Below are 27,982 nucleotides of genomic sequence, written 5' to 3' on the forward strand. Positions count from 1 at the left end.
GTAATCCATTCAAACTTCCTAATATGTTGTAAGGGGGCATTGGTAATGTGTTTCTCTCAAAAACTTGCTGAATAACGTCCTACATTCACCATTCTCTTGTGTGTTCCAGTAAGCCAAAAGATTTCAGCGTTGAAGAAGCAAGTGTAAATTATTCACAGCAGATCCTGTGTAGCTGTTTGGGACAGGGATTTTTATCCTGTTCAGTATGATGATTTTATTATATCATGTCATATTATTGACAATTTTAATTATGATAACATGGTTCAGGTTCAGTGTGTTAATGGAGCCCGATGTAAGAAAAACCTACCTTTTAAAAAGCTACAAAGGAATAGTTTTCTTTGCTCATTGCCTGTGAGGATGTGTTACTTATACTTTGCTGAGTTTATAAGAAGACGCATTGCATTCTAGAGTATTGAGGACAATGCTAGTCACCATTACACTGTCTTTGCCTCACTAGCTCAAGTAGAATTAAGGACGTTGATAACCTATGGAGACCTGTATCAATGTATACTAGACCTGCCTCATGGGTCATGTCTATGTGCTGCTTAGGAGAGGGCAAAATAACATTGGGTAACACTTTCAGGAAAGGTTCCTGTCACAGCAGGAAAGAACTAAGAGAGGGATAAAAATTTGGTTGAGAGGAGCAGCAAACATCTTATGCAAGTACAGTTACCTATAATGAGAGTCAAAAGAGGATACAGAAAATGATAAAGGCTTAAGGTTGTGTTTGTAAAACCCTTAATATATTTTTATTTGCTTTGGGATAAAAGTCTTCCGTTGGGGCTCAGAGGCCAATTTGAGTCTTTAGGGGCTCAGTCCTTTAGGGGAAGTCACTTTTCAGCCTGCAAAGCATTTAAGTAGAAATTAAAGTGGGTCATGCTATTACTAAGGAGAAGCCCCCAAGCAAGACAATAAAACAAATCTGACTTGTTGGAAAAGGTCAAGGCTAGAATGAACAAATCTCATTGGAGGCAAAAAGAATTTGTCCCCGATATTCAACCATAAAAAATTTACAAGAGCCTACACAAATTCAGAGTCATTTGTGGTTTTCAAGATTTGTCAGTAATCATTACATACCCATGAATCAGATGTATAGGTATATTGAGAGTTGTTTTTAACTGCCCTGCGTTCATACACAAACACATTCAGAGCAGGATTTATGGGGACACTAACTGTGAAGTATGGCCCACACATACTACCCCCACACTGTCCCTGTGGCCATCAGCACCTCTTTCAGTAAATTCATGAATGCAAAATACAATGAAACCATGATAGGAGAAGAGAAAGAGAAAAGGAAATAAAAGAAAAAATGAAAAGGGAGCTGAAATAAGAACATAGAAGTGGAATGGAAACTGTTGATCCCGAACTTGTGCCCTATAGCTTCCCAGGTGATACTATCTGACATTGTACTTCTTCACTTTTTCAGTCTTTCATCACTCATGGAGCAGGTTGGCGTTACTTGGACCCTAAGTTATGTCTGAGGAACAGTTGTAATAGAGATTCATCCTTCTTAAACTATTAGAACTTCATTAAAAATATTAATTCTGCAAGCTTATTGAGACAGTTTATATGGTAGGTACAGGTGGAAATTTTCTTAATTGTGAAGTTGATCATATTGTAGTCTTGAGATTCTAGACAGCTAGAATAAATATCATTGTAGTAATGAAAATAAGTGTTAGTTCATGTGCCCCGCTCTTAAAAGAAACCAGGCAGAGGGCCAAGTAAAAAATCAGACTTGGAACTTAATCAATATCTTCCTACAGTGGCCCCTTCCTACCACTGTTGACAATTTGGATGCCTTTGACATAGAAGGCTGAGAAAGACTAAATAGGAGGTGACAGTTGTGGCTGAAGGTATTATTGTTATATATGGTTGAGGCCACTATAAATTCTGTAGACTAAATAAAATTTTAATAAGTTGAATAGTCATTGAGAAGTAGACTGCCATTTGTCAGACTCATTGAATGCTGGAATATATCCATTTTCAAATTATTTTTGTTCTAACATATCTTTAGCTATTTAAGACAAGAGAGTGTGTAAATAATCATTGTGTATGTTAGAATTAGACTGAGACTATTGATTCAAGGTTTCTAGTGAGTGAATTATCAGTATGACCAACTGAAAATTTCTTTTGGAATTACAGTAGATTGGCACATCACTGTATTTGAATAGATCATGCATAACCTAGATTATTGTTGCCACAAATCCCTTGTAGAATGTATACTAATATGACTGTTATACAATTTCAGTAAACCAGATGGCCCTAAGTCACTGAAAACAGTTTATCTCGTGATCACTCAGATATATTAGGTGATAAGGGCTCTGTAGTAAAAGTAGATATAAGGCGTTCTGTGGCAACCTATGCCAAATAGCCCAAGACAAAGTGCACAGCAAGTTAGACTTGCCCAGCAGGCATATACTCTGTGCTGCCTAGGAAAAAGCAGAATAACAAGGGCTGTCATTCTTTGGAAGATATCTGAGATGTCAGTTACCAGCCCCTGACTTCACTGAAAAACCCAGGAAAGGGGAGGATCACATGGGATGATGGACTCCAGGACAGAGGGGAAAGGAAAGGCTGTATCTGGACAAAAACTTTGACACCTCCTTCTGCCCTCGGAAATTTATGTGGTAGCATTATTAGCTCCAAGAAATGCTCTATCCCCATTTTGCAAGTATAAGAACATGTATGAGACCCTTTAGAATATATTTATTTATAACCAAATGTCCAGGTTTCTCAAATATTGTAGAACGAATCTGTTTCTGAAGAAAAATGACCATGTATTGATAATTCATGTGCTGAATATAATTTGCTTTTTGACACCCACAATCCATTACTCTCATAAAACCTTTGACTTCAAAACAGAAGTATACCTTTTCAGATGCTTTGTAACACAATTTTGAGCACCTATTTTAAAGGAAAAATAATAATCACAGTGATCATTTGACATATCAGTCAAGTGGTTAAAGTAGAAGATAGAGTCTACTATGTTTGCTGTTTGATGTGTGGGTCAGAAAGGCACGGAGGTAGTGAGCCCCATGGTTTCCACAGTTTGGTACATTCTTTGCCTTCTTCAAATCACCTTACCGTGTCTGATTTTACATTCAAGGCAGTCATTTTCGACTTTGCATGTCACTTATACTTAGCTTCTTTATAGATAACTTTAGTCACGTTATTGCTGTTAAAACTCATCGAGATTTTGGTTAAAGCATCTTTTGATCCTGGAAATTCAAATAATAAAATGGCCAGTTCCTCTTCAGTGATGGCATGGAATTCTTTTCCAGGAAAGATAGTCACTGAGGTAGAATCAGAAAGAGTAAAGAAATTCCAGTCTCATTTTTCATATTTAAAAGATAAACAAAGATTCACTTTAAGTAAACCAGTGGAAAATACTAGAATTTAATTTTCTTCTTTACTAATGTCTCCACCCCACAAAATTACCAGCACCAAAAACCTCACACCCCAGCCCAATCCTTTCATTCTGTTCCTGAATTAGGCCACAGAAGCCAGGATCAATAGGATCAATAAAAGCCAGTGCCACTGTTTTTGGTTTTGTTTTGCTTTGTTTTGTGTTTTGTTTAGTTTTTAGAAACAGGGTCTCATTATGTTGCCCAGGCTGGACATGAACTCCAGGGCTCAAGTGATTCTCCTGACTCAGCCACCTGAGAAAGCACTACTATTTTTAATTGTATAAATTTAGACCATCCTTTAATGTACACCTAAAAAATTTGGTCAGCAAAGTTCAGATGCTGAATTGCTTTATTTTGAATAATCATCTAGAGTTCCTCTGATATGAAGACTTCTTGTGACATTGGTTATTATGCTTTGGATATGTGCAAGTATGTAAGTGAACCATAAAAATCCACGATCTCTTTCACTTCACATGTGTTAAGTAGTTAGGCATGTGCGCATAAGAGCAGAAGCATTTCCTTGGAGCCCTGAACAGGATGAGAGCTCTGTGGACAGGCAGTGTATGCTGGCCCTTCTCACCGAAACTCAACAGCCAACTGTGAAGTGAAAGAAGGTCAGCAAAGCAGTCGAGAGCCGTAGTGAACGGTAAACCAAGTTGTTTATCCAGAGATCATTCAGCACAGGTCCCCATTCCACCAGAATAATTGATTTTCCCGTAAATGTGTATCTCTGCTTTGAATGGAGCTTAATTCTGGAACTAAAGCACTGAAGCAACATAGTTTCTAAGCATTTGGCATGTGTGGAAAAGCAATATAAAGATTTCAATATTGTAAAATGTAGGACCTGGAAGAGGTGCAATTATTCGCAAAAGATTTCAAAAACAATTCTGAGCATGGTGAATTTCAGGAACCAAATGCTACGCTCTATTATAAGTCCATCATATTTATAGCTTTATGTGGGTTTACTAAAAATTAATTATTAATTATATGAATGATACATAAAATAAAGAGCAAAGAACTTAGTTACAACGATTTCCTGAAATTAACATAGAAGGTTTTCATGGCCCAAGCATTATCCCCAACCAGAATTTCTAAATGACATTTTTAACAATCATGTTCCTTTCAGTACAAATGTTTTTTATGCCTTTTCCCTGGAGATACAAATAAAATATTCCTAGAAATGAAACACATGAATGCACCAGATTAGTGTCTGAGGTCTCCAAATGGTCTTTTAATATGCTAAATTCATTACAAGGTTCTTTAATCATTGTTACTGCCCCGACATAAACCTCTTACCTAAAGGAATACCTGTACAAAGCATTTATTATTTTCTCTTGAAAAGCCTGTTTTTTAAAGTTACCCACTGCCCAGTGAATAGTCAGGTTCATATTATAATCAGCCATAACAGAAGCACAGTATGGATTTATCTAACAACATTGAGGATGTACTTTCAGGTAAACATGACTGTAAAATAAGTATCTGTAAAGTCTATCTTATTTTCACATTGATTTCTATATAAGATGGTATATACATTACCAGGGGGCGGAGAACAAACCCTAAATCTGAATGAAAAACTTTGAGACAGAAAAGAGGGTCAGTGTTCTGGCCGCCTTATGCCAGCTGCCTATTGGGAGATGTGGTTTTCCTGGGAATTGTTTATTAACTTGTAGGATTCCCATCACTTCTGGGCACAAGAATCTTTTTCCAAGGCTTGAGAATTTCTTCAAGGTCTGGTAGTCTTTTGACTGTACATTTTCAAAATCCATCACTTCATCCCTTTCCCCCCTGCATAAAAAAAAAAATCAGCTTAGTAGAAGTATAGAGGTGGGTGATACAGGGGCCTACACTGTGTATTCAGGAGATCCTGAATTGGAAACTGCCTTTGCCTTGGGGTTTTCTGTTTTATAAAGTTGATTTTCAACTTTACTCATTTTGTTAGTCTCGGATCCCACAGATGAATTTTCTTTAAGGAAGCAGCTTGCAAATGGAGATCTTGTCTTGTTCATCTTTGTGAAACCCAGGCCGTTATGAGCCCAATGCATAGTAAGCACTCAACACATGTTTTCTGAAGCAGCCAATGGGTGTTTTCTAAGCAGAAGGTCCATGAGAATTGCTTCTGTGGAAAGAAATGCTGGACAAGGCAAAGATTCCACACAGCTATATGTTGTGTGAAACAACTAAAATAACTTGCAGGTGGTTAAGCAGCAGGAGGAAAAGCAGTCAAAGGAGCCTGCTTTCTTAGCTCTGTCACATATGGGCTGTGGGACATTGGGCAATGCATTTAATTTCTCAGAGCCACAGCTTCCTCATCTATAAAGTAGGATTAAATAATACCTATCTCACATGCGACCTCTGTAATTTGCCTAACAAATGTTTTCTTTCCCTCTACCCTGCTGAATATTGAGTAAACTCAGAATTGTTTGTGACATCCTGTGATATAATAAGATAACAGATATATTAATACATTATATGTAATTTAGGTAATATGCTTGATACACATAAAGTATATATTCACTTGTATATATATATTAATAAATGAAGAGATCTTCTTATTTTCCAGTAGTCTATAATCTACAGGATGTCGAGTAAATATTTATCCTTTTCTTTCTGTTGTTTTGCTTAATGCCAACAACTTGAAAGATACCTGGCAGCCTGCGTATGACTGAGCACCGTGTGTCTAGCCAAAGCAAAGCAGTGACATTTTTAGGCCCTTCAGGACCAATGCAATGTATTGTTTATGTTACCGCTGCCAAGGGGGAGTCCTCCTTTGACTTGAAAGAAAACTCTGAATTCAAAGGGAGGGAGGCACAAGAAGGAATTAGCCCCCAGATTCTGAAGAGCCTACCTTTCAGTAAATTAATACATCACATGTGCAAAAAGGGGATGTTTTAACATTCCAATGTTATTTGTGCCTTAGAATAACTAGTGGGAATCCGCTCCTTGAGGCCCAGGGAGTTTGTGACGTAGCTCATGCTCACTTGTGCCCCGAGCAGAGCCCCAGTTCCCCTAGGACACGCCACAGATAATGTGGGGTCTGTGTGCCGCCCCTAGTGGCTCAGAGGCACGTGTGATTCCACCAAATGCCACACACTGTCTTTATACCAGAGCCTGTTGTCCATTTGGCTGGATGTTCAAATCAAGAAATCTACATCCCTCAAGACTGGATGTAAGGCCTGAACTAGCATCCCAGAGAAAAAAGGTCAGCACTTTGATACACAGCTCCCACAAAATGGAATTTTAATGAGCAGAAGCAAAACCTGATCTCTTTGCTCAGAAAGCAGGTGTCTTTGTTCTTCTCGTGTTTTAACATTTCACTAGCTCAACATCTTCCCTTTTATTCTGGTACCTCTCCTGTAAGAAGTGAACAGAGGCTGTCTGTGCCTCTCTGAACTATTTTCTCACCTAAGATGTTTGGATTTACGTGTTTTAGGAAACTCTTAAATGGGTTTTGAGGAGTTGCATTTTGCTGTTGTGGGTTTTTTTTAAGTGACAAAATAGTCAAACCCAACCTAAATACCGCAGTTTGGTGTTGTGACTGGGGAACATGTGGCCTTTGGTGCGTGGTAAGATGAGCCTATGCTATCCTTGATGCGATTGACTCACTGGAAGGCAAGGAAAGAGACAGAAAGCTCTGGAAGATTCTTAAGAGTTAAATAAAGTCCAAACCTTTGATGTGTGCTTTTATCCACTTTGAGAAAATATACTTAGATTCCTATTTATGAAAATAAGCCTTTTGTTTCTGCACAGTGCTGGATTGTTAAAAGTCAGATTGCAAAGACAAAAGTTGGAAAGCTTTTTCTTCCCCATAAACAGATACATGTGGGCACTTGGGCACTGTCCAGATTCTCCTCGGAGTTGCTGGGAGTCCACATGTGCGTGCCTGAGCACGACAGCATCACCTCCTGAGTGCATTCAGTGGACAGTGTGGCATTTTAATGAGCTCTATCAAAGTGTGATTGTATCCAAAGGCCAAAAAATTTAATAAATTTTTTTTTTCTTTCTAACCCTTTTAACTGCTGCCAAAAACAGACTAGAGAGATAGGTACTGGAGCCCCATCCTCACTCTCCAGGCCAGGCTTCTTACGCAGTTCCAGAGCAAGACCCACCTATTCCAGATGCTTACCCATTGCTCAGATAACAGAGGCAGTTTTCTCAGAGAGCCTCTTTTTATTAACAGAAAAGCTGTTTTAACAGTTATAAAATCCTTGTTTCTAATGTCTGATAAGCATAGTGTTCAAATTTGTGCTCTGCTCTTATCCTAACAGAATTATGTCACAACAGTGAAGAACTCTAGGTTTAGAGGGAAAGTTGAGTGTGTTAGAGACTGTATTCTATCACAGATGAGCATTTTCTCTGCAGTCTGAGCCTGAATTAGAAGAACATCACAGATGCATGGCACATTGGACAAGGAGCACATGCATGCATTTAAATCATGTATATCTTACTTTTTTACTGATGTAATTGTGAAATATGTTCTTTTTGCATTCATAATTAGGGGGTGGAACAGATGGTGAAGGCTTAGTTTAAAATAATCTGTCATTAAAATAACCTAGCCTACTGGTAATTCTTCTCTCTAACTGGAGTTAAGTCATAGGAAAAGACTTTGGGGTGATTTTTTTCTCCCTTCTGTGCTGGAATGTAGAAGAACGAACCACTAATTTCAGAGTGGTTATATACATAAGAATTGCCCCTATAAGAACAACATAGTAAGATTTCACTCTGTGAAATTTGGCTGCAGAGGAATATGCATAAAAAGGAAACCAGAAACAAAATGCCTTTGACAAATATAAATCTATTTAGCACAGTGCATTAAATGTTAGTATACCTTCAATCATGAAGCTATAGCTAATTTCATACCCTGCAAGGAAATAACCTCCTTATTTGACAAATACTGTAGGAATCGTTCAGCTTTTGGGGTTAAGAAAGTGTGCCGTATACTTTATATGTTACACTGATGTCAGGGGATATAAATTATAATTACAGGCATTATTATTCGGAGATGCTGTAGCTCCTGACTTCTGTGTCCAAGCCTCACTCCTTGCATGAGCACCTCATAGACTTACTGGGCTGTGACAAAGGAAATCTCCTATCAGCCCTGTCTGGGTATCTAAGAACTGTTCTCAGTAATAAGAAAACTGTCCTGATAAATCAGATACTTGCATGTCTTTAAAACGTCTGTTTTACTGTTTCTTCTAAGATTTTGTTCTCCATCTGCTTTGAGGAAAGCAGATAGATTTCAGCATGGCTTTATAATAAATCTTCTCGAGGAGGGACTAGCATTAACATTTGTGTAGGTTCTTTTTCATCTTAATCCAACCTTAGTTAATAATCAGAAAATTCTACATAGTGGGTAAGAAGATGTAATTAACCCTTTGACCTCAGAATCTTAATTGGCGCCTGTTGAAAACAGTGGGCAGTTGAAAAAAAAAAAATTAAAAAGTAGCCTGCAGTGATTGAATAGCACAGTATATAATGGCTTTCTCAATTCAAAATTTTAAAAAATTCCACAGAACTTTCAGATTAATCACATTTGGTTTCCAAGAACTAACTGACTGAATGTTTCATTCCTCCTCCCACCTTTTTAAATTGAGATGCCCAAATTAAACCAACATTGATGCTGCTCTTCAAACTTTTCCAAGCGGCAAAATACAACTAGCTGTAGACCGGGATGACCCTGAATCAAAAGATAATGGCTATGTGGAAAGTGACCTTGTGAATCCACTTTAGACCTGATTTCATATCACATTCTTTATCTGAAAGGTAATCAAACAAGAGTTAGGGACATTTGTCTCAGACTATAGATATAATTGACCAAAATGATAAGCATAAAAGTGAAAAATATGGTTAATTAACCAGTTGTTTTTTCTAACCTCTGTGATGACTAACAACTAATCTGACTAGTTGTTTTTCCCCCTACCAAATTGGCTGTTATTTTTAATTGAATTGACTGGATGTCTTTGTGTCATGTAGACATAGACTCATTTTAATCTCACCAGGAAATTGGAACATGTGTTGAAGCCTCTGTTTTTGCCAAACAAAACTGGCCAGTTCTTAGATCGCTGCTGCTTAATAGCATCAGATGTTTAGCCCCCAGATATTCCTTCCCTGCTATCGTGCCCAAACCTCCTCGAGTGTTTTAGTGAGTACATCAGATCTGAACCTGATGTTAAAAATTATAATCCCCATTAGTTAGAAAGTAAAAGATATACGTAGATGGCAAATGACACATCTTTTTAGGAAGAGCACTGGATGCTTTGGAGTACTATAAAAGAATCCACTCTAACTCTGATATTCCAAATATCAGGAGCTATCCCAGACCAAATTAGAAATCTGTGACATCTGAATCTGCAACTGATCTCATAGCTCTATAAACAGGACTCTTTGAGAAAATAATTTCTATCATCTTTAGTCATTATGGCATGATAAGGAAAAGGAAGCATTGAGCTTGGAGGTAGCACTGGATTTAGTTAGTCTTGATGGAGCAGTTGTTCAGTGCTGGCTAAACATAGATAAACAGGCATTGCCTTACTGTTGAGAAAGTCTAGTTGGTAACTAAATCAGCCAACCAGAACTATACAATGCCATAAATGCTTTAATGGTATTATGGGAGTGCAGAAGATTTCATCCTAGCTCTGCCTGCTCACAGCTGCCTGATCTTATTCAGCCACTTAGGCTCTCTGTGCCTCAGTTTCCTCACCTATAAAATAGAATATTATCCCTACACCAGCTTCATCAGTCTTTTCGTCCGTTCCCAACTGGCCTTCCAACTATCACTTGTCTCCATAGAGTCCTTCTGTGATTTCTCTGTGTTGTCACCCTAATTTGACAGTGGCATGTTACGGTTTGAGGAGATGGCTTACGCAGTTCTCTGTGATTATGTGCCATTCCATGGCTATAGGTTGAATGGAAAACCTAACAAGGCCCTTTTCTCCAAGGGAACAGATGGTCAAATTAGGGAGGGTCCTAACTCTCATGAGTCGTCCCCAGGGGACATCTTCTTTGAAGTGAAAACATGTCGAAATGAAATCCTTCCCAAACTTGTGGGAAGGAGACTTCTGTCCCTTTGCATGGGGTTCAAAGTGAGCTTCCACTATACCACACTCTACGTCTGAGAGCTTCTATCTGACAAGGCTCCAGAGGGTTTGGCAGGTTTGTCAAAGGTAAGGAGCCCAATTCTCTTAGACGGTATTTTATTACCCATAGCTGGTCCCAGGGGACATATTAGAGAGCAGAGGTGACCACGTGACCTCTTGTGGAAGTCACTTAGGAACTGAACTTTCTTGTCATCCCACCTCCCCTTTGTCTCCTACCCCCATGGTGGAGATTCTATCATTTGAACAGGTCATTCAGAAGCAAGTCATGATATTTAAAAAGTCATAGGCTGCCTCTTATTATACATATTTTAACTTCAGAAATGCTGTGAATATTTATCTTTTCATTAATTCACACATATCAATTAGAGAATCTTTATTTTTAGTTGAAGGCAGTATAGTTAGTTCTTGAGTCTGATTGACAGGGTTCAAATTCAAACTCCAAACTAGGAGATAGGCTTGTTGCCTAACTTCAGTAAGCCTCAATTCCCTTGTATGTAAAATGTAGATAAATGTAAAATGTAATAAGAACTTCATATAGTACTTGTGAAGATTAAAAGAGACAGTATGTGCAAACGGCTTAGCACATGTTGCTTAATAAATATAAGCTGTTATTATTGTACTGTCCTAACTAAAGCTTTGCCTGTCATGTAATTTGTTCTTTTATGGAGCAATATAATGTGACTTTTGAATTGTTTTCAGAACCCAGTAAATCAGAGGAAGGGATTGGGTGCCACCCATAATGTTTGACCAGTGGGGCAGTGAAAAGGGGTCAGGAAGCATAGAAATTCAAATTTCATACATATATGTATATATAAATATGTACACACATGCCCATATACATACATGCATATATAAATATTTATAATTTGTATATGTATACATACTTCCTCCCAAAATTCAGTATTTTAGGAGACTTAAATTATTGCTAGGATTTGAGGAGGCACGTATTTCTAGCTAAATTTTACACACTTCTACCTTTTTATATTTTAAAAATTATGTCATTAATTTAGTGTTTCCATGTACCTTGTTCCCAGTGCAGATGTCCTGTATTTGCAAATTAACAGTCCTTGTTAACATCACCAATCTTTAAAACTTCTTTTCCTGCGCGAGTAGCACTTGTGTAACCTACTTTGTTAAAAATAAATAAATAAGGCCAAACAAAAGAAATGAGGATGATGGAGGGCATAAAATGCACTTGGTGCAAGAATTTGAAACAAATTTATTCTCAATCTGAGTGGTATATTGCAGTTGGAGTTCATGATGATTTACACCATTCATCAAACTGAAAATGCAACCTTCTGTTTGGAAAGTGGACTGAGGTTTTAGGAGCTACAGATGATGTGTAGCTTCTCTCTCTCCCTCTCTCTCTTTCTTTTGTTCATTTGTTTGTTCATTCTGTCTCCCTTTGTTTTCATTTCAGTAGTTGTTACAGAAACTAGATCTGTCGCTAAAATTTTAATACTGAGTTTTGTAAAACAGGATTTCAGTTTGTAAGGTTTCAGCCCATGAACATTCACCCATAATGTATTGACTTTTCGTATTTGTTCCAACAATGGGCACTGGGAGCGAGGAGGGCATAATTCTTTATTAATTAGCAAATCGTTGATGTCCATAGTAGTTCAAGTGGTGATTTCACTTGCTTTTCATATAGGAACTGGTTTTTTTCTTTCGTTGCATTACAATCTTCCTTCCTGTTCAGCTGTCTAACAGAGAATCTTTCTGATTTAATCTCAGTAACCACTGAATCCAAAAAAAAAAATAAAGATGACATCTCATAAATGACCTTATTTTATATGTGAATGTAATGTGTCTTGATCAAAATGATGGAGACATGAGGAAGTCCCTAAAATAAAGCAAAGCTTGTAGTCTTCATTCAGGCCTTTCATGTGTATGTAATGCAGTACTAAAAGATCTTAGGATTTTTGTTAAACATGAAGAAAAAATGGTCTTAAATTCAATGTTCTTTTCTCCTTTTCTCCGTTGCCCTATTAACTTAGTATTCATCATATATATTTATTAACCTATTCATTTGTTTATTTTTTCTTGCAGTCCCTGGATGGCTTTGTATTTGCACTAAATCAAGAAGGAAAATTTTTGTACATTTCCGAAACAGTCTCCATCTACCTAGGCCTCTCACAAGTAAGTAAAATAATTTAGATTCTTGGTGGTGATTGTGAAGTCTCCTTCAGATTTATGCTTTTCCTTCTTCAAGGAATATTCTGTTTAGCATGAATTATCAGATTTACTATTTAATGACTCTACCCACTCTTCTCTCAAAGTCAGTGAGAAACCTGTGTGTCAGCGTTGAACGTTCAGAATAAACTTGTGCTCAAAAACTTTATTCCCCCACCCTGTTGCCCCTCCCAAGGATCATTATTAATTTATTGAGAACAAATGAAGTTTCTTCCCTTGGTTGTTTTGAACTTTGAAACCTCTGTGCCCGGTAGGAAAGGGACACACTAATAGTGCTTCCCTTGTGTCCTATTACTGGATGTTTATGGAGTACCCTGCGTTATCCTGGGAGCTGACACAATGGCAGGAGTCATTTGGAGTCAAGAAATGCTGAAAGAGACCATTAAAATGTGTTGCAAGGAGGATTCCAGTAAGGATATATTTTGCTGCCTTTGCAAATGCTTCTTAATGCTGAAAGACAGTTTCATAAAATAAGATACCCTTTCATTATTTGCCATGTAATTACTCACACATGTTTGTTGGAGGGTAAAAGAAAAGAAAATGGAAGCTGATGGGGCAGGGACAAAATCCTGAATGTTAGTTCTGGATATTCCCCTGGAATACAAAAATTTTAGCTCCAGTAGATTCCAAGACACAGGCTGCATCTACCGAATGCCAAAATATCCTGAAGCAAAGTTTGCAATTCAGCTAATTATCCAGATGTTTTCTCCATAAAAATGCTGAACATCTGGGTATTTGTGCCCATACAGGTGATTGGCTGAGTTTGACCCTTTTCATCTGGTGGTTTGGCATGAGGAAAATATAGCCTTGGTGGGAGGGATTTTGTCTCTGTGTGATGATCTGCCACGTTGGATAATCTACCGCTCATTCATTCAGTTGCCCCTTGAAGCTAAAGACGGAGATAAAGATTTGTCTTCCTCCTTTTAAGTAGGACCCACCCCAGACTCATTGCTTCTGAAAGTTGGCACAGCTCTAAGGAGACATCCAGCACGGCTGGAACCTTTTGGCCGTTAGTGAGTTTGCTGAGTAGTAGCTAAATCAAGAAAGACATTGGGAAATAATAAAGAGAGAGATTTGGCATTTGAGGAAGGTTGGGGGAGAAGGAGAAACACTGCCAAATTTGATTATTTACTGTTGAGAATCCAAACAAGGGTCTGGTCTGTTAATGCTTCCTTGAAGAACATGTAAACTACTGGCTGTAGTACATAGAGTAATTCTGTTTTACATGGACTTTAGCAAACGAAATGACAGAAACTGAGCTATTGTTAACTCACTATTAGTATTCTTGTATCTCATTGAAATCTCTGGTTTTGTAATAGCCTTTAATAGACTTGCAGCCTTGTCTTAATCTATCTGGGATGTAGTATTGAGCATCTTCAATTTTGAAATTGGTGCGCCACCCTGTTGTTAATGTTCTATAGAACTGGAGATGCCACTGTTTGTTCTGCAATGCCCATGTTCATCTGTTTTACACAGAGTATCCAACAAAGTTTAATAAGCCAGTAAGGAAGAAGGATGAATAATTAGTTTAAGCAGGTAAATGCTAATTAGGGAACTCCTGAAAAGCATCCATTATATACTAGCTCAAAACACATTTTACAGCCCTGGTTAGTGGTGTAATCCAAATTCTGTCAAGGCAACTGCATTTTCTGTAATTGAGATGTGTATGTTTGCTTTGCATAACAGATGGCTCTGTATGCTTAGACTGATAGCTAGGAAAATAATAATTGCATTATTCTGGCCAAAAGAATATTAGCTCTTGGGTTTTGGCCATTTCAGTCAGTCCTCCTGCCAGCACAGCATATGCACATATATGGATTGGATTTTCAAGGAAATTGATGCATCTGGAATAGTGTGGCCATCTGAAATATCATCTGTTCAAGAAAATTTTGGCTTTAACCCTGTGCTAGTTTCTCCTTAAAAGCAGTTTATTTCACTCCTTCTCTACTGTATCATTAAGTCGATCTTTTCCTAAAATCTGAGACAAATAATTGAGATTTCTACAGAATAAAGCAGCTATGTAGATATAGTACAGTATCTGGCAACTTTTGTGCAGTAAGTCCCTGCTTTGATATGCAATGAATTTTAAAGTGCCTACCAATAGTCAGCATCTCAACTTACCAGGGGCAGACCCTGGGTGAAATGTGCTGTTGCCGTCTCCTGTGGTGGATGTGTTCAGTGCTGGCAGAAATTGTCAAATATGCAGCTATGAGATGTGAGACAGAGGTCTTCGTTTGGCAGCATTACACAACTGAAATGATGAAAGGTAGATCAGTAGAAAGTGATGTGTGCGTATACCAATTTATATACTTAGAGCTCAAAACTGAAGTTTAAGAATAGTTCTGGGTTCGCATGAAAATAAAGTGATAAGAGCATGGTATGTTTTTAAATGCCCAAAGCATGAGGGGCAAAACAATCTGTGTTAAAACTTTAGGAAAGAGTTTCAACCCAGTTAAGGTTCTAAATCCTAATAGGAAAACTGAGATTCCTGAGATGTAACTCTTCAAATTTCTTCAGTGCTCTTTTTCAGTTGTGGGGGTTGTGGGGTGCTCAAGGGTGATATACAAAGTAAATATACTCTAAGTTATTCAACTAAGCATTTGCTCTTTTACAAATACACACACACACACACACCTATACCCTTAATTAAATGCAAACCAGATGCTTTGCTTGTGTTCTACACCTTTGGCTAAATTGTTATTCCATCAAATTCTAGATAGTGATTAAGTTTATGGTCTCTCTTTTCCTTTTTAAATATTTTTGTTAAATGGAGACAATGTGTAACTGTATCATTAAAAACTTGTCCAGTGAAATTTTTGAGGACTATTGCTCACATGTCAGTTTGGTAGTCAGAACATAGCTGTATCTACATTTCTAACTCTCAAGATATTTCTTCCTCAGTTTTATTTTCTTTCAACATGTAAATAAATATGGTGGCTTTAAAACGGCTTATGCTCAGGAAAGAATTAGGATTCTTTTTTGGCTCATGAGAAAACAAAGTAGGGAAACTTCTGCTGAGCTCTGTTACGTAGCATGAGCAGTGAGAGCAGATTTTCTCTTCCACTGCATTGCATGGTGGTGTCCAGAGCACTTGCATGCCGGGTGTTGTCTTTGAAGTGTTCTCATAGTATTGTGATGATGGGAATGACATGAACGATGATGATGTCTGAACCTCCTCAGCAGCCCTTTGACTTTGCCCTTTTGATTTTATGTGTAAAAAATACACATTTTAACTTAAACTCCAAGAAGTAGTTTCAGGTTATAGAAGTATGCATTGTTGACTTGCTTTCCGGTGTAAAAGTGATGCCCAGTTACTCATCAAGAGGCCTTATCTTAAAGGAAGATCCCAACATACTGATACTGAGTTTGGTTTGCATAGAGATTAAATGACTTCTTATACTGGTGACGGCATTCAGAGCTGTTAAAGACATTATAGCTGTTCTCTAGCTATAATGGAATAGGCAGAAGTGAAAATAAAGAAAGAAAACAGAATGAGTTTCCTAACACTGAAAATGTAGCAATGATACATAGCCAACTTTTATGAAATCTTTTCCAAAATGTAAAGGGCTTAATCACCAGAGAATCCAAAAGAGACTTTGGATGATAAATAAAAAGCATTTCTAGTTGATATAGGATTTAAAGCTTAGAGAAATATTTGTTGGCTTATACCCTCCTCTTTCCACAAAGGATTTGAGATAGCTTACATAAACACATATGATAAAAATAATGTCAAAATAGAACTAAGGACTAGGGGAAAAAATAAACAAAAGTAGGTAATCTATTACCACATAGAGGAACAGAAAAAGAGGCTTATAAGGGTACCAATGGGCTAATAAACCTTCATTTTTAGCTGTGAGCTTCGTGGTAGCCAAGGCAAAAACGGAAATATAGTTAACTATCAAAAATAAGGAAACATTGCTTCTTAAGGAAAGCAAAGATTTTCTGGAACTGAAATCTAAAAATAAGTCTCTCATGGGATTTCTTTAGAGGCTAACATGCAGATTATAACAAACTGATTTGCTTCTACTTGAGTCCACATTCACAGCAAGGCTGTAATGATGCACATAGCAAACACAAACACATATATTACAAATGTCATAAACAGGCAGAGCCCAGTCCTCCCTCAGCCATGGGTGTGCTGAACAGCACTTTGAGGGTGATATTCTGTTTTGGCATGCAGGCCTAACAGTAGCATTGACTAGTTTGGTGGTTTGCATGGTTTCAAATCAACTTGTCTTCACCCACACCCAGATCCTGCATTTTCTTCTAAGTCCCTCTGCGAAATTCAGCATTATAGTTGCCAGGGGCAGAGAGAGTGGGACTCGGTTGGCCCAAGGATGCAAACAGACCCACATCTTCTGAAAACACTTTTCCTTGAAAATGAGATAAAGGATGATGATTCAGATGCACACCTATGCCAGCAAAAATGGTTTCAAGTTGGCATCAAGCCCTGTTTACAGCAAAATGGGATCTCGAGCAAACAGGAAATCAACACATGTATGGTATGATATCATTAGAAAATGCCCTTCATGCTCACTAAAGCCTCTGTTGAAGTGTGTCCTAATCACCCCCCACTGACTCCAGTGCATATAGTGAGTCACTTCCCTTCTTCTTACCAAGTCCCCACCCTCATATCAGACATTTCCTGGCTATTGTAAGCCAGCCAGAAGGTAGCTGCACACAAGGTTACAAACTGGCTTGATTCAAGGCAACTTGCTCAAAGGGGCAGGGTGGCTGCCCACATAAGAGCTAATAGAGGTGAAGGTGAAAAGGGGTAAATGGTTGTTTTAAATTTGGTCTTTTTTTTAAAGCCCTGCAGATATATTTACCATAAACTCCTTTCCCCACCCTGTTGTTCATCTCCATATTTTAGATTTCTCTGCATTTGTTATATAGAATGGCAAATAAAATTACAGCTACAGCACACAAGTACAAGGTCAAATAAATGACAGAGCTCAGTCTATTTGTGAAGCTATTCTGAAAGGGAACCATGGTGCCAAATGTGGTTTATTTGAATAATAAAGAAGAATTAGATTCCCCTGATAACTTGGCTGAGGGCCAATAAATCACTGGAGGTTAAAGATGCTTTGCAACTGCCATGTCTTTCTTTTGCTTTTCCAAAGTGCAAGCCTCAACTCTTCCATTCTGTGTTTTTCAATGCAAATCAAGTTGAGGTTAGTATGTGGTTAATACTCTCGCTTCCGTGCTTGTAAAAGATACATATATTTCTTTAGTGGGGTGAAAAAAAGAAGATACTAGCTTTCCTTACAAGTTATTACTCTTGTCTGGCATCATCACATCCTAGAGAGCTGGAATATAAAGACAAAAAAGGTATTATTTCAACACAGCAGAGGGCTTACAATGATGGAGCCAGGTGTTAGCATTTTTGCAGTTGGTGTTCTAAATTTATGCAATGCTAAGGTAACTGGGGTTCTTCTAATAAATGAATTCAAATAGTGCTTTATGGCCCCCACTATTTTAAAGTCTTTCAAGTAGGCATACCTTAATATTTTAAAAAAGAAGAAAAACGTGTCATTCTCTGTAGCTTGTGAGCCCCCCGCCCCCCACCCCCGCAAGCAAGTCTGCATTTTTCTCCTGTACACTAATCATAAAAAGTTCATCACTTCTGGATGTAACAAAGAAAAATGCCCTTTGAATGTGGAAGCTCTGAGGGTTTGGAGACTATTGAGAAAATAAAAGTATCAAAATAATTCAGAAACAGTACAAGGCACAGTGGCACATTATCAATTTACAACATTTAAATTGATAAATGCTTGGTGGTGAAGGCCTACAAGGGCACTTTGAAAAGCAAATAGCGATCTGGTGAAGAAATTGATTTTTCCCCCCCGAAAATGACTGCATGATGCATCATTTGACTGCATGCTGTCCGAGTGCTTGACAGAGATAATCTCAGCAATCCCACGGGTGACCTTATCGTTCTCACCAGGGCAACTTTGTCTACGTTCTGACTTTGTGCATGTCAAGGTTCCTCCCGGCAGGATCCTTGGGGGAAAAAGTTCCTCTGTTCGATCCAGATATTGAACTGCTCACTCTTCCCACTCTTCCCCCTTTCCCTTCCACTCCACCCTCCCAAATAGGCAAACACGCCTCTTTATTTCATCCATAATTATGAATGAACCAGACAGAAGAATACGGCTCTGCACTCTGTATCTTTGTTGAAGCCCCCTATTACTTTGTAGTTCACATAGTTCTTAGGTGATAATCTATATTGGCAGGGATCATTTTATCTGAAAGAGTAGGAAAATTTCCTAACCGTCTCCTTTAGTGCATTGCTACCTTAAGCAAAATAGAAAAAACTAACCAATTTCTTCCCTGTACTGGCAGGGTTTTTTCTGTGTTTTTTGTTTTTTTTTTTTCTCTCCTATAATCTTTACATAGAAATCCTCTGAAACTGTCTTAATTCACCCATGTTAGTTTCTAAGAATATTGTTCTCTCACCATCCAGTGATTCCAGGTATTTCTTTTATAACTTTAAAATTATGTAACAATGACATAAGGCCCAGATAACATGTCACCCTGTGCTATTTGACTTTGAATCCCAGTGTCAGCTTCTTTGTAGAGATTTGATGTAATCCATGAGGTTTCTTCAGGACCACTGTTATTTGGAAAGAATTGTTCTTCCAGAGAGAAATAATTGACAATTTTTTAGGCTTAACATTTTTCTGTTGATATATTTGGACATGTATATGTCTGTTGATCAGTAATCTTCCTGCCCCACAGCTTGTCATTGATAATTACAATTCTTGATTAGCCACTTCTTGAAAGCAGCAAATACCCTGCCTGGTTTGGCACCCTGAAGCCACAGTCCCCACTGCCTCTGACACCCTCAGTTCACCATATTCAACCCCTTTTACCTCCTTCTTTCATCCACAACATTAATTCTGAGTGAACAAGACGTGCTTCCTTGCTTTTGACAAGATTTGCTGCAGTCTCATGCGACAAAAACCCAACACTCATTCCAGATTCAGAAAGTAGGATTTATAACAGCATTTTAATTTAATGTTGGATGTCGAACATATAAAGAGATCACAGTAGTACTAGAGCTGAAAATTGATGCCTTTTTTATTAGTGTCCTCTCAGAAGTGGGTGAGACGCTGTTTGTGCAGTGGAGCACAGAGCAGCACAGTCAGATGAATGAGGATATGCTATCTGCAAGGAATCATATTTCAAGCCACTGTCGGCCTCTATTGATGTGCTCAGAGTTGAAAGGTTATGCTAGTAAATGCCATTCGAATTTCCAGCATTAGAAATCGGTAGAATAATCTGCTGGCTGTCACTTTATGCTCACCCTAAATGCACTGTGTGAGGATGTTTTTCTTATTTTAACTCCAAATTAATTTCTTATTACCGGTGCATTTCTTTCTCTCCTCTGTGCTTTCATCACTGCCCAAATGGGGCTGATTTTTAACAGGTCTTCAGTGTAGACCAATATCTGTGAAAGAAAAGGAAAGAAATATGCATCATTGTACATGAGAATCATGTTATTCTTATTTATTCCTTTGAACATACTTTACCAGACAGTGAGGCTAAAACACAGGAAGTTTGTGCAAAGGGAGCTTTTCTTGTTAGACTGAACCACAGAATCTGAGGGTAATTCAAGATATGCTTACCATTTTCAAATGTACGAATTGAAGACCTTCTGCATTGCTTCTTAATTTCTGGAGTTAAAGTGAGCAAGAGAAAAAAGGAAGATAGAACATTCTTCCTTTTATGGATCAGGATATCTTGAGTCAGAAAAAAAAATATTTTGTAAGGAGCTAGCTCATTTTATTTGTGTGGATAAAACAGTATTTCCAGGTTCACTTTTGAAGTAGAGCACTGAGCAAAAGTAAGATTAAGAAAATTTAGTCATCATTCTAAGTCTGTAATTTATTCATTTTTAAATAATGAAACGGTGTTTTTCTGAATTAACCCATGTATTATTCATGCAGGCATTGGCAATGTAATGTCCCTGGTTTTCTGGAAAGCAATATACATTTCTTTGCCTGACAAGCAATATTTTCTATATGGTATTAATTTAATGGCTTATTTTATTATGCAAAGTTGGAAAGTAAAGATAATTTCTTTCCATAATGTAATGCTTATATAGGCAATATATGCAAAATAATACCTCTACACTTAAGCCAGCTATCCTTTCTCAGTTAGCCTGGACCCTATGAGAATGATGAGTGAATGCAAACTGCTCATATGAAGAATAAGAAATAACTTGACCTTCTGGGAAGGAGGTCATAAAATCATTAAATTCATGTGAAATCCAAATTTCATTTCTACACACACACATTCAATCTATATTGGGTTTTACCTCTTATATAAGAAGACATGGTTTTTATGACAGGAGTAACATGGCAACAATTTCAGTGATAATTTCAGTTGGAATATAATAAGGAAATTGACTTTAGGATTTTGTATAAGTTCTAGAACTAGGCTGATAACCTGAAAATTGATGCTAGTTTTAGACAACAAATTCCTTGTGGCTTTTATCTTTCCTATCCCCACTCCCTCCTTTGGATGACTGTCTAAAGATGTAATCTCTTTTTCTTAGAATTATCATTTTTAAAGAGACTGATAGCAATTGTTTGAATTATTCAAAGTATCTTTTGATGCATTTTTGTATAAATATATATGTCTATTCACATACCTAAACACATATATAAATGTATACAATTGGTTTCTTTCTGATTTGGTTGTCATGCCTACTGCATTTTTGTCTGCAGATATAAATAATTTCCAAAATGATTCACTAAAACAGCAAACCAGGTTTTCCTCTGCGTGTCTCCTCCTCCTTTCTCAGCCTCCTACAGCTGCAAATTTACCACATTCAATAATAAGACAAAAACTTTCTCTCATGCTGTTAATTTTTAATGTACTGGCAGATTAAATCTATTACTTTCAATAACTATGCAAACTTTTTGAGAATAAAAAAATGTATGCAGAAAGAAGTTTTCCCTGGGAAGAAATAACATGGTCTAAGATTGGGTTTTTTCAGAGCAATTTAAGGCCCTTGGCAAAGGTAACAGAATACCTATGGGCCAAGTATGGCATTTGGTGACTCTCAGAAGTATGTCAGTAATACAGCATTAGGATATCAAGTAAAGAATCGTTGATGTCATTTAGTTTTTCATCTACATTTTGGAGAAGCCAAGTTTACATTAAGAAACATCTTCTCTTTTGGTCTTCTCTCCCCAAAGGAAGCATTGTTTTAGGACCACAGGCTATCTCTTTTAGCACTGCTTTGCTAGGAAACAATAGAAAATTGGCTCTCTATTAGGAAAGAGCTAAAGCTTCAGGAAGTTACACATAGGGGATGGTTTCACAGACCTCTAAGTTTTATGATCTTTCTGTAGACCTGCACGAGTTTGTTCCTACTTTATTAGATATTTACATCTGGTTAATCCAAGTCCCTAATTGTTAAACTTTATATTTTTTAGGAGCTTAAAAAACATTTGCACTAAATGTGCTTGTCCATATATATAAGGGAGCCACAGAGAAATGTTTTCCAGAAAATAGAAATGATAGTGCTAGCTCAGATCCAGCTCTTTCCCTTGAAATGTACAGGCTTGCTTTGTTTTAAGAAATGTTAGGGCTAGCAGAATCACCAAATGACTAAGTAGTAGATTATTTGTATTGCAATTCAAATGTGGTATTTGTGTTGCTTTAAATGTTGAGCTCCTTACTTGCCTTTAAATGTCCATGTAGAGAATTGTTGTGTAATGGATGAAATCAAAAGGGGGTGAAGGAAAGAGAGAGGGACACAAAAATGGAAGTGTTCAGAGGCATTCCACTGTAAGATCAATCCGCAATGACAATGGAAAATGAGATTCTGTTGGCAGACAACTTTTTAAGATCCCTGCGAGTAAGCATGAGTGTCTCCTTAGCCTCGCTTGCCAAGTGTAATGGGAATATTGTTTGCAACTTGGTCATCTGGAAAAGGAAAACATGATCAGACTGTTCACACTAGTTGTCCAGGATCATTTCAAAGTGCTGTGCAGCGTAGGTTTTGCATGCTTGTGATGTCCTATCCACATATTTGTGTGAATTAGAAAAGTCTACGCATCCCTGAGGACGTAAGATGCAAATTCAAGGAAAATAAGAGGTGAGACTGAGAACCAATTCCCTGAAATAATAATAAAAAAACCCCATAATTTCTCCAGTTCATTAATTAAAATTGACATTGCAGGGTTTGCAAAGACCAGGAAAGGACCGTGCCATTCCACTACATTTCAAAACCTTTTCACTTGAGCAGACAAGTAAATCATGCAATTACTGGGACTCATTGAGCTCTTTAGTAAAAACACGGGCCTGCAGCCTTGGCTGTAGCATACATTGAAATTAGAGCAGTTGAACTGAAGATATTTCTAAAATGTCACAACTGCTCGGTGACACTGGATGATATGTTTATCCTTTCATTATCACCAAGAACACCTGGGGCGGTGCTCAGGAAATCAGATAGTGGCTTTTAAAATAATTATAAAAGAAGCATAGATTAGCAAGCTGAGGGGAAAACAGACAATCCTGAATCACGATGTTACTAATTTTGAACTGTTTGGGGGCATCAGCTTCCAAGTCACAACAGTGTAATAACTGACTGCAACTGTCAGCAGTACTGAGGAGAGAGAGTGCCAAGTATGAGTATTTCTGAAAAGCAAATGTTTCCTGGAGATGAAATCCAAGCATTCATTTTCTGTTTATAAAATTAAGGCACTCTGTTGGTGGTGTTTCCTATTGTCAGTTTCTGGCTAGATCCTTTTGTCTGTTAGAAATTCAGTCTTTGGAGAAGCAGGAGAGAGAGCTCTGGACTGGCATCCCGGGGACCCGGTTCTGGTCTTGCCTCTGCTGCTAATCGGGCCAGTGACCTTGGAGCAGCCTGAATCTTCATTTTTCTTGAGTGTGAAATGAAAGGGCGATTTCTCAGGCTCCTTCTTTAAAATGTGTGCTCTCTGTAATTCGGTGCTGGACATATTTTCTTATGCACCGGGGTAGGGGTGGGGGAGGGGAGCCTGGAAGAAGTAGGCTATTTTATTTTTAACCTTCAAAGGAATTTAGTTGAGCAGATGCTACCCTGAACTAGTCAGAGTAGAAAAGAAATGATATGGCTTTTAAAGGGCACATCTAGCATATCTACTGGGGTAAAGTAATTCTGGCAATGCTTCAAAGGATATAACTTTTGATGGTAAAGTAGGTAGGCTATGGAATGAAATCACATATGGCAGGCTGTCAAAGTCTCCTACACTTTCAGTACGTTTATATAAGTGCAAATGGAGGCTGCTTAGATGGAGTCCCTAGCAATTTCCTGCTAAGACTGCTTTCAGATTATCTGATATTATTTGACTAAATTATCTCTGTAGAAGCTAAAGACAACTTTTATGATCAAATATTTTGAAATTAGTTTTCCTCGTTGGCAGATTATCTGAAATATGAATTGCTCTCGTTGGAGCACTCAAAATTGAAAGGCTTTTGGTAATAGCAATTATATAAAAACAAGGGTACTGAAGTGCTGTATATCATGCTGAAGGGGATATGTTTATAGGTCAGTGATGTCAATAACTGGAGTTCTTGCAGATACCTCGTCGTTACCCTTTTATTCTAGGCTAATACAAAGGACTGACTTTCTTTTTAACGAGGGTATTTCATTTTCTAGAATAAATACTGATTTTATTGACTCTAGGCATTTAAATGTAGTCAATTCATATTTATTACATTTCCCAAACCTTTCACGGGGTGTTCTGAGGATCTAAAAAGTAGCAAGTACACTGAAAATGTATAAAATTTGAAACAGTTCTGAGGTATTATTATCCAGTGATTGACTTGCGCACTCCTGATTCCTTCTCTGTGAGATACTTCTATCATTCTATGGACCTTCTCTGTTCATAGTTATAGTCTCACAATTAATAATAATTCTAACTAACATTTATTAAGCCCTTACTATGTGCCAGGCACTGTCCTAAGTACTCTACATCAATTAAAGTTTATAATCCCAACTGTTGTTAGGCACAATTATAATCTCCATTTTATAGGTAAGAAAACTAAGGCAAAGAGGTTAAATAACTTGCCCAAAGTCATACAACTGGGAAGTAGAAAAACTAACATCTAACCCCATCCCACTTGACTCCAAAGCACTCACTGTTAACCATTATTGCCAGCTGCCTCTGGACAGTTTTAGGCAATTAGCATATAGAATTATTCAAGTTTTATGGGTTAAGAGAAATTGAGACTTGGAGCAATTAAGCATCCTGCTCAGAACCATAAAACAGTTATTCTCACAATGTCAGTGAATATAAATGAACTTCTGAAAACATTGGTAAAGTTACATAGATATACCCCAAAATTCTGATATTCAGATTATTTGAAATGTTCCAAGATTTAATAACAAGGCCCAGTAATCAATGATAAGGCTCCAAACTCAGGGCACTTATGATATTCTCCATGCTTTTCATTGTATTCATGCACGTCTGCCTTCAGCCAGTACTTAACTGAGTGACCTACGTGTGCCAAAACTGCTAGAAACTGAGGCTATTGATGACTAAGGCATAGTTCCTGCCCTTAAAGACCTAATGGCTCTGAGACGCCCTGGATGTGGCAACCAAGCTATAATGACCTACATATAGTAGGTCTCAATCATTTTAACAAATATTGAATGTCACATGTGACAGTAGAGAGATCCAGTACAATCATGGAAACAGTGTGGATGAGTAACTCTGCCTAGAGAAATTTGTGAAGGATTTACTGAAGAGGTAACATTTTAAGTCAGGCCTTGATGGTCATGTTCCTTGTGGGAAAGGGGGAGTTGATATTCCAAGCAACGGGAGACATATATGCAAACTTATTTCTTATGGCGAGAGATAAGTCTGGAAAGTTAGAACTGGGCCAAATTGGAAAGGGTGTTGGAGTGAACTAAGGAAATTGGACTTTTCCCTTTAGACCCTTGGGAGCAATAAAATGTTTTAAAGGGGAATGTGCATTATTAGATCTGTGCTTCAGGCAAAAATAATAATAATAATTCTGGCTAAAAAAAAAAAAAAAGGAAAATGGAGGACAGAGGGAATCCTTCAATTAAAAGACTGATAAATAGTCCAGGGAAGAGATGAAAAGGGATTATCAGAAGGCACACCAGTGGAAATAAAGAGAACAGGATAGGTTTGAGAGGGTTTTTTTCCTGGTAAGATCAACGCCTTGGCGGCTGATCAAATGTAGTGAGAAGCAAGAAAGAAGTACGTTTTTAAAACTTAGTTTGGATTTGAACATGTGGCATTTGAGGAACTTGTGGGACATCTGTTGCATAGACAGGCTTCAGAGCTCAAGAGAGGGTTGGGTTCAAAGTTTCAGGTTAAGAAGTGGTTGGCATATAAATTATACCTGGACCCAAAGGAATTAGATGAGATTTCCAAGGAAAATTTGCAGTTTAAGAAGGAGGGAATGTGAGCTGCTGAGAAGGCAACCCTGAGAAAAACCCCAATTTACTGACAGGCAGAGGAAGAGAAGGCAGCATACAAGAAGCAGCACAAATTATCGGAAAGCGATCTGGCAAGTATCCTCCTCAAGAAGAAGCATGAGAAGTTGTCATTAGGAAAGTCAAAGAAAAATAGATTTTCGGGAAAGATGTGGTCAAGTGTCAGAAAGCTAAAATATTATAAGGATAGAAAATAAGCTATGGAACTCATAAGTTTAGAAGCGTACCAGTGATTTGAATATCATCAGTAGCACTAGTGAAAGCTGAAGCCCAAACACAGAGATACCCACATGTCCAGCAAGTGTTGGCCTCTCTTGCAAGCAGTTTGGGAGTAAAGGTGGGGGTGAGGTGGGTGGAGGGAGCAAGGGGGAGATGAAGGTAGTTTGAGGGAGATAAAGGGTTGATGGATCTCATTTTTAAGCTGCAGCAATTTTAAGTTGAGAAGCTGGGGCATACAGAAAAAGATATATTAAAGATTTGGGAGAGGGATAATCATTGGACTCAGGTCTCAGAAGGATAAGCTTGATAGTGTGAAAGGCATGAACCTGAGGGTTAAGTAGGGATATCTCTTACTCTTCTGCTGGAGAGAAGTTGGGGAATAGAGTTTGGTTGAAGGTAGGAGTAGGAGAGGAAAGAGATCAGTTTTGAGGGAACTCATGGTGTCCCTTACCTGGTAAAGGTGAGACCAGAACAAGACTATGTGGTTACTTTTGCTAGGATTAGTCAACCTTGGTCCATCCACACAGTAGTGCAATGGACAAAGATGCCAAAGTACCAGTGATGCCAGGCATGAGGAAAGACCAATGCAGGAAAGGCCAGTCATGGGCTAAGGCCAGAATAATTCTAACCCTTTTCTGCCAAACCTGATGGAGGTCCTGTCCCTGAGACAAAACCCTGGGAAATTCTAGGGGGAGTAATGGATGCCACTGTGGGCACAGAAAAGGAAGCAAATTCACTAAGATGGTAAGAATCCAAGATTCACAGATTGTATTCATTTCTCCCCCTATTAACATCTGATCATTTGTGAAGAAAGGAAAAAACTTCAGAAAGTATCTTCTATAATATTTTAAACTTTGAAATACTTCCTTTTCTGTGTCCCTTAAATCATATATTAGCAGCCCATATAATGGGTACTTTTGCCAAGTCTCTCTTTATTTCCCAGTTTTCCATTTGTCCTTAATGTTTCTCCAAATGCAAAGCTCCCATCTTCCTTTGCACCTTATCTCTTTCTCCAGGCAATTAGGGCATAATTGGTAAAAAGAATATTCTTTGAGAACAATACAGTCCCTCAGTAAGCTCTTGGTAAGAGAAGTGATTTGTTTGTTTTGTTGTTTGGAGTTTATTTTATGGTGAAAATTTTTAAAACGCCTTTGGGCTTTTACAATCTATTTCTAATTATATTTTCTAACTGTCAGTGATTATAAGATAGAAAATTGTTGAATAATTGTAACTAGATCTATCTACCATAGTGATGACTGGTTTCATAGCAAAGTAGATGATATAGAACATGTAAATTCCAGATCTTGAGAATGTGTTTCAGTACTGCTTTTTGCTTCTCAAGAAAGATAGAATAGAAGGAAGGGAATAAGGAGGGAGGGTGGAAGGAGAGAGAGGAAACCAAGAGAGAATAAATTTGTTCTTTGTGGCCTCCCACCCCCTTGTAGCCCACCTCAACCCTTAGGTTGCCAAGTACAAACCTGTGGCAAACAGGGATTTTACAAATATTTAAATGGAATGTGTAACGTAAGCCATGATCTATGCCTGCTTGCAAAAGTGGGCCTATTAAATGAAGCAAATGCCATCCGTGTCTGTTTCCAGCT

The 27,982-nt window shown here is 37.9% G+C and overlaps 1 protein-coding gene across 8 annotated transcripts in view; it reads left to right on the forward strand.

Moving 5' to 3' along the window:
• Window positions 1–27,982, forward strand: part of NPAS3 (neuronal PAS domain protein 3) — an 831,381-nt gene that overhangs the window by 584,719 nt on the left and 218,680 nt on the right. For all 8 annotated transcript variants that reach the window (XM_069464104.1, XM_069464135.1, XM_069464097.1 and 5 more), the window contains one exon: window positions 12,551–12,640. In XM_069464104.1, coding sequence (XP_069320205.1) covers window positions 12,551–12,640 — 90 coding nt within the window. The remainder of the gene's footprint in view (window positions 1–12,550; window positions 12,641–27,982) is intronic.

This window comes from Eulemur rufifrons, chromosome 2 (genome assembly GCF_041146395.1).
Source record: "Eulemur rufifrons isolate Redbay chromosome 2, OSU_ERuf_1, whole genome shotgun sequence".
Taxonomy (NCBI): domain Eukaryota; kingdom Metazoa; phylum Chordata; class Mammalia; order Primates; family Lemuridae; genus Eulemur; species Eulemur rufifrons.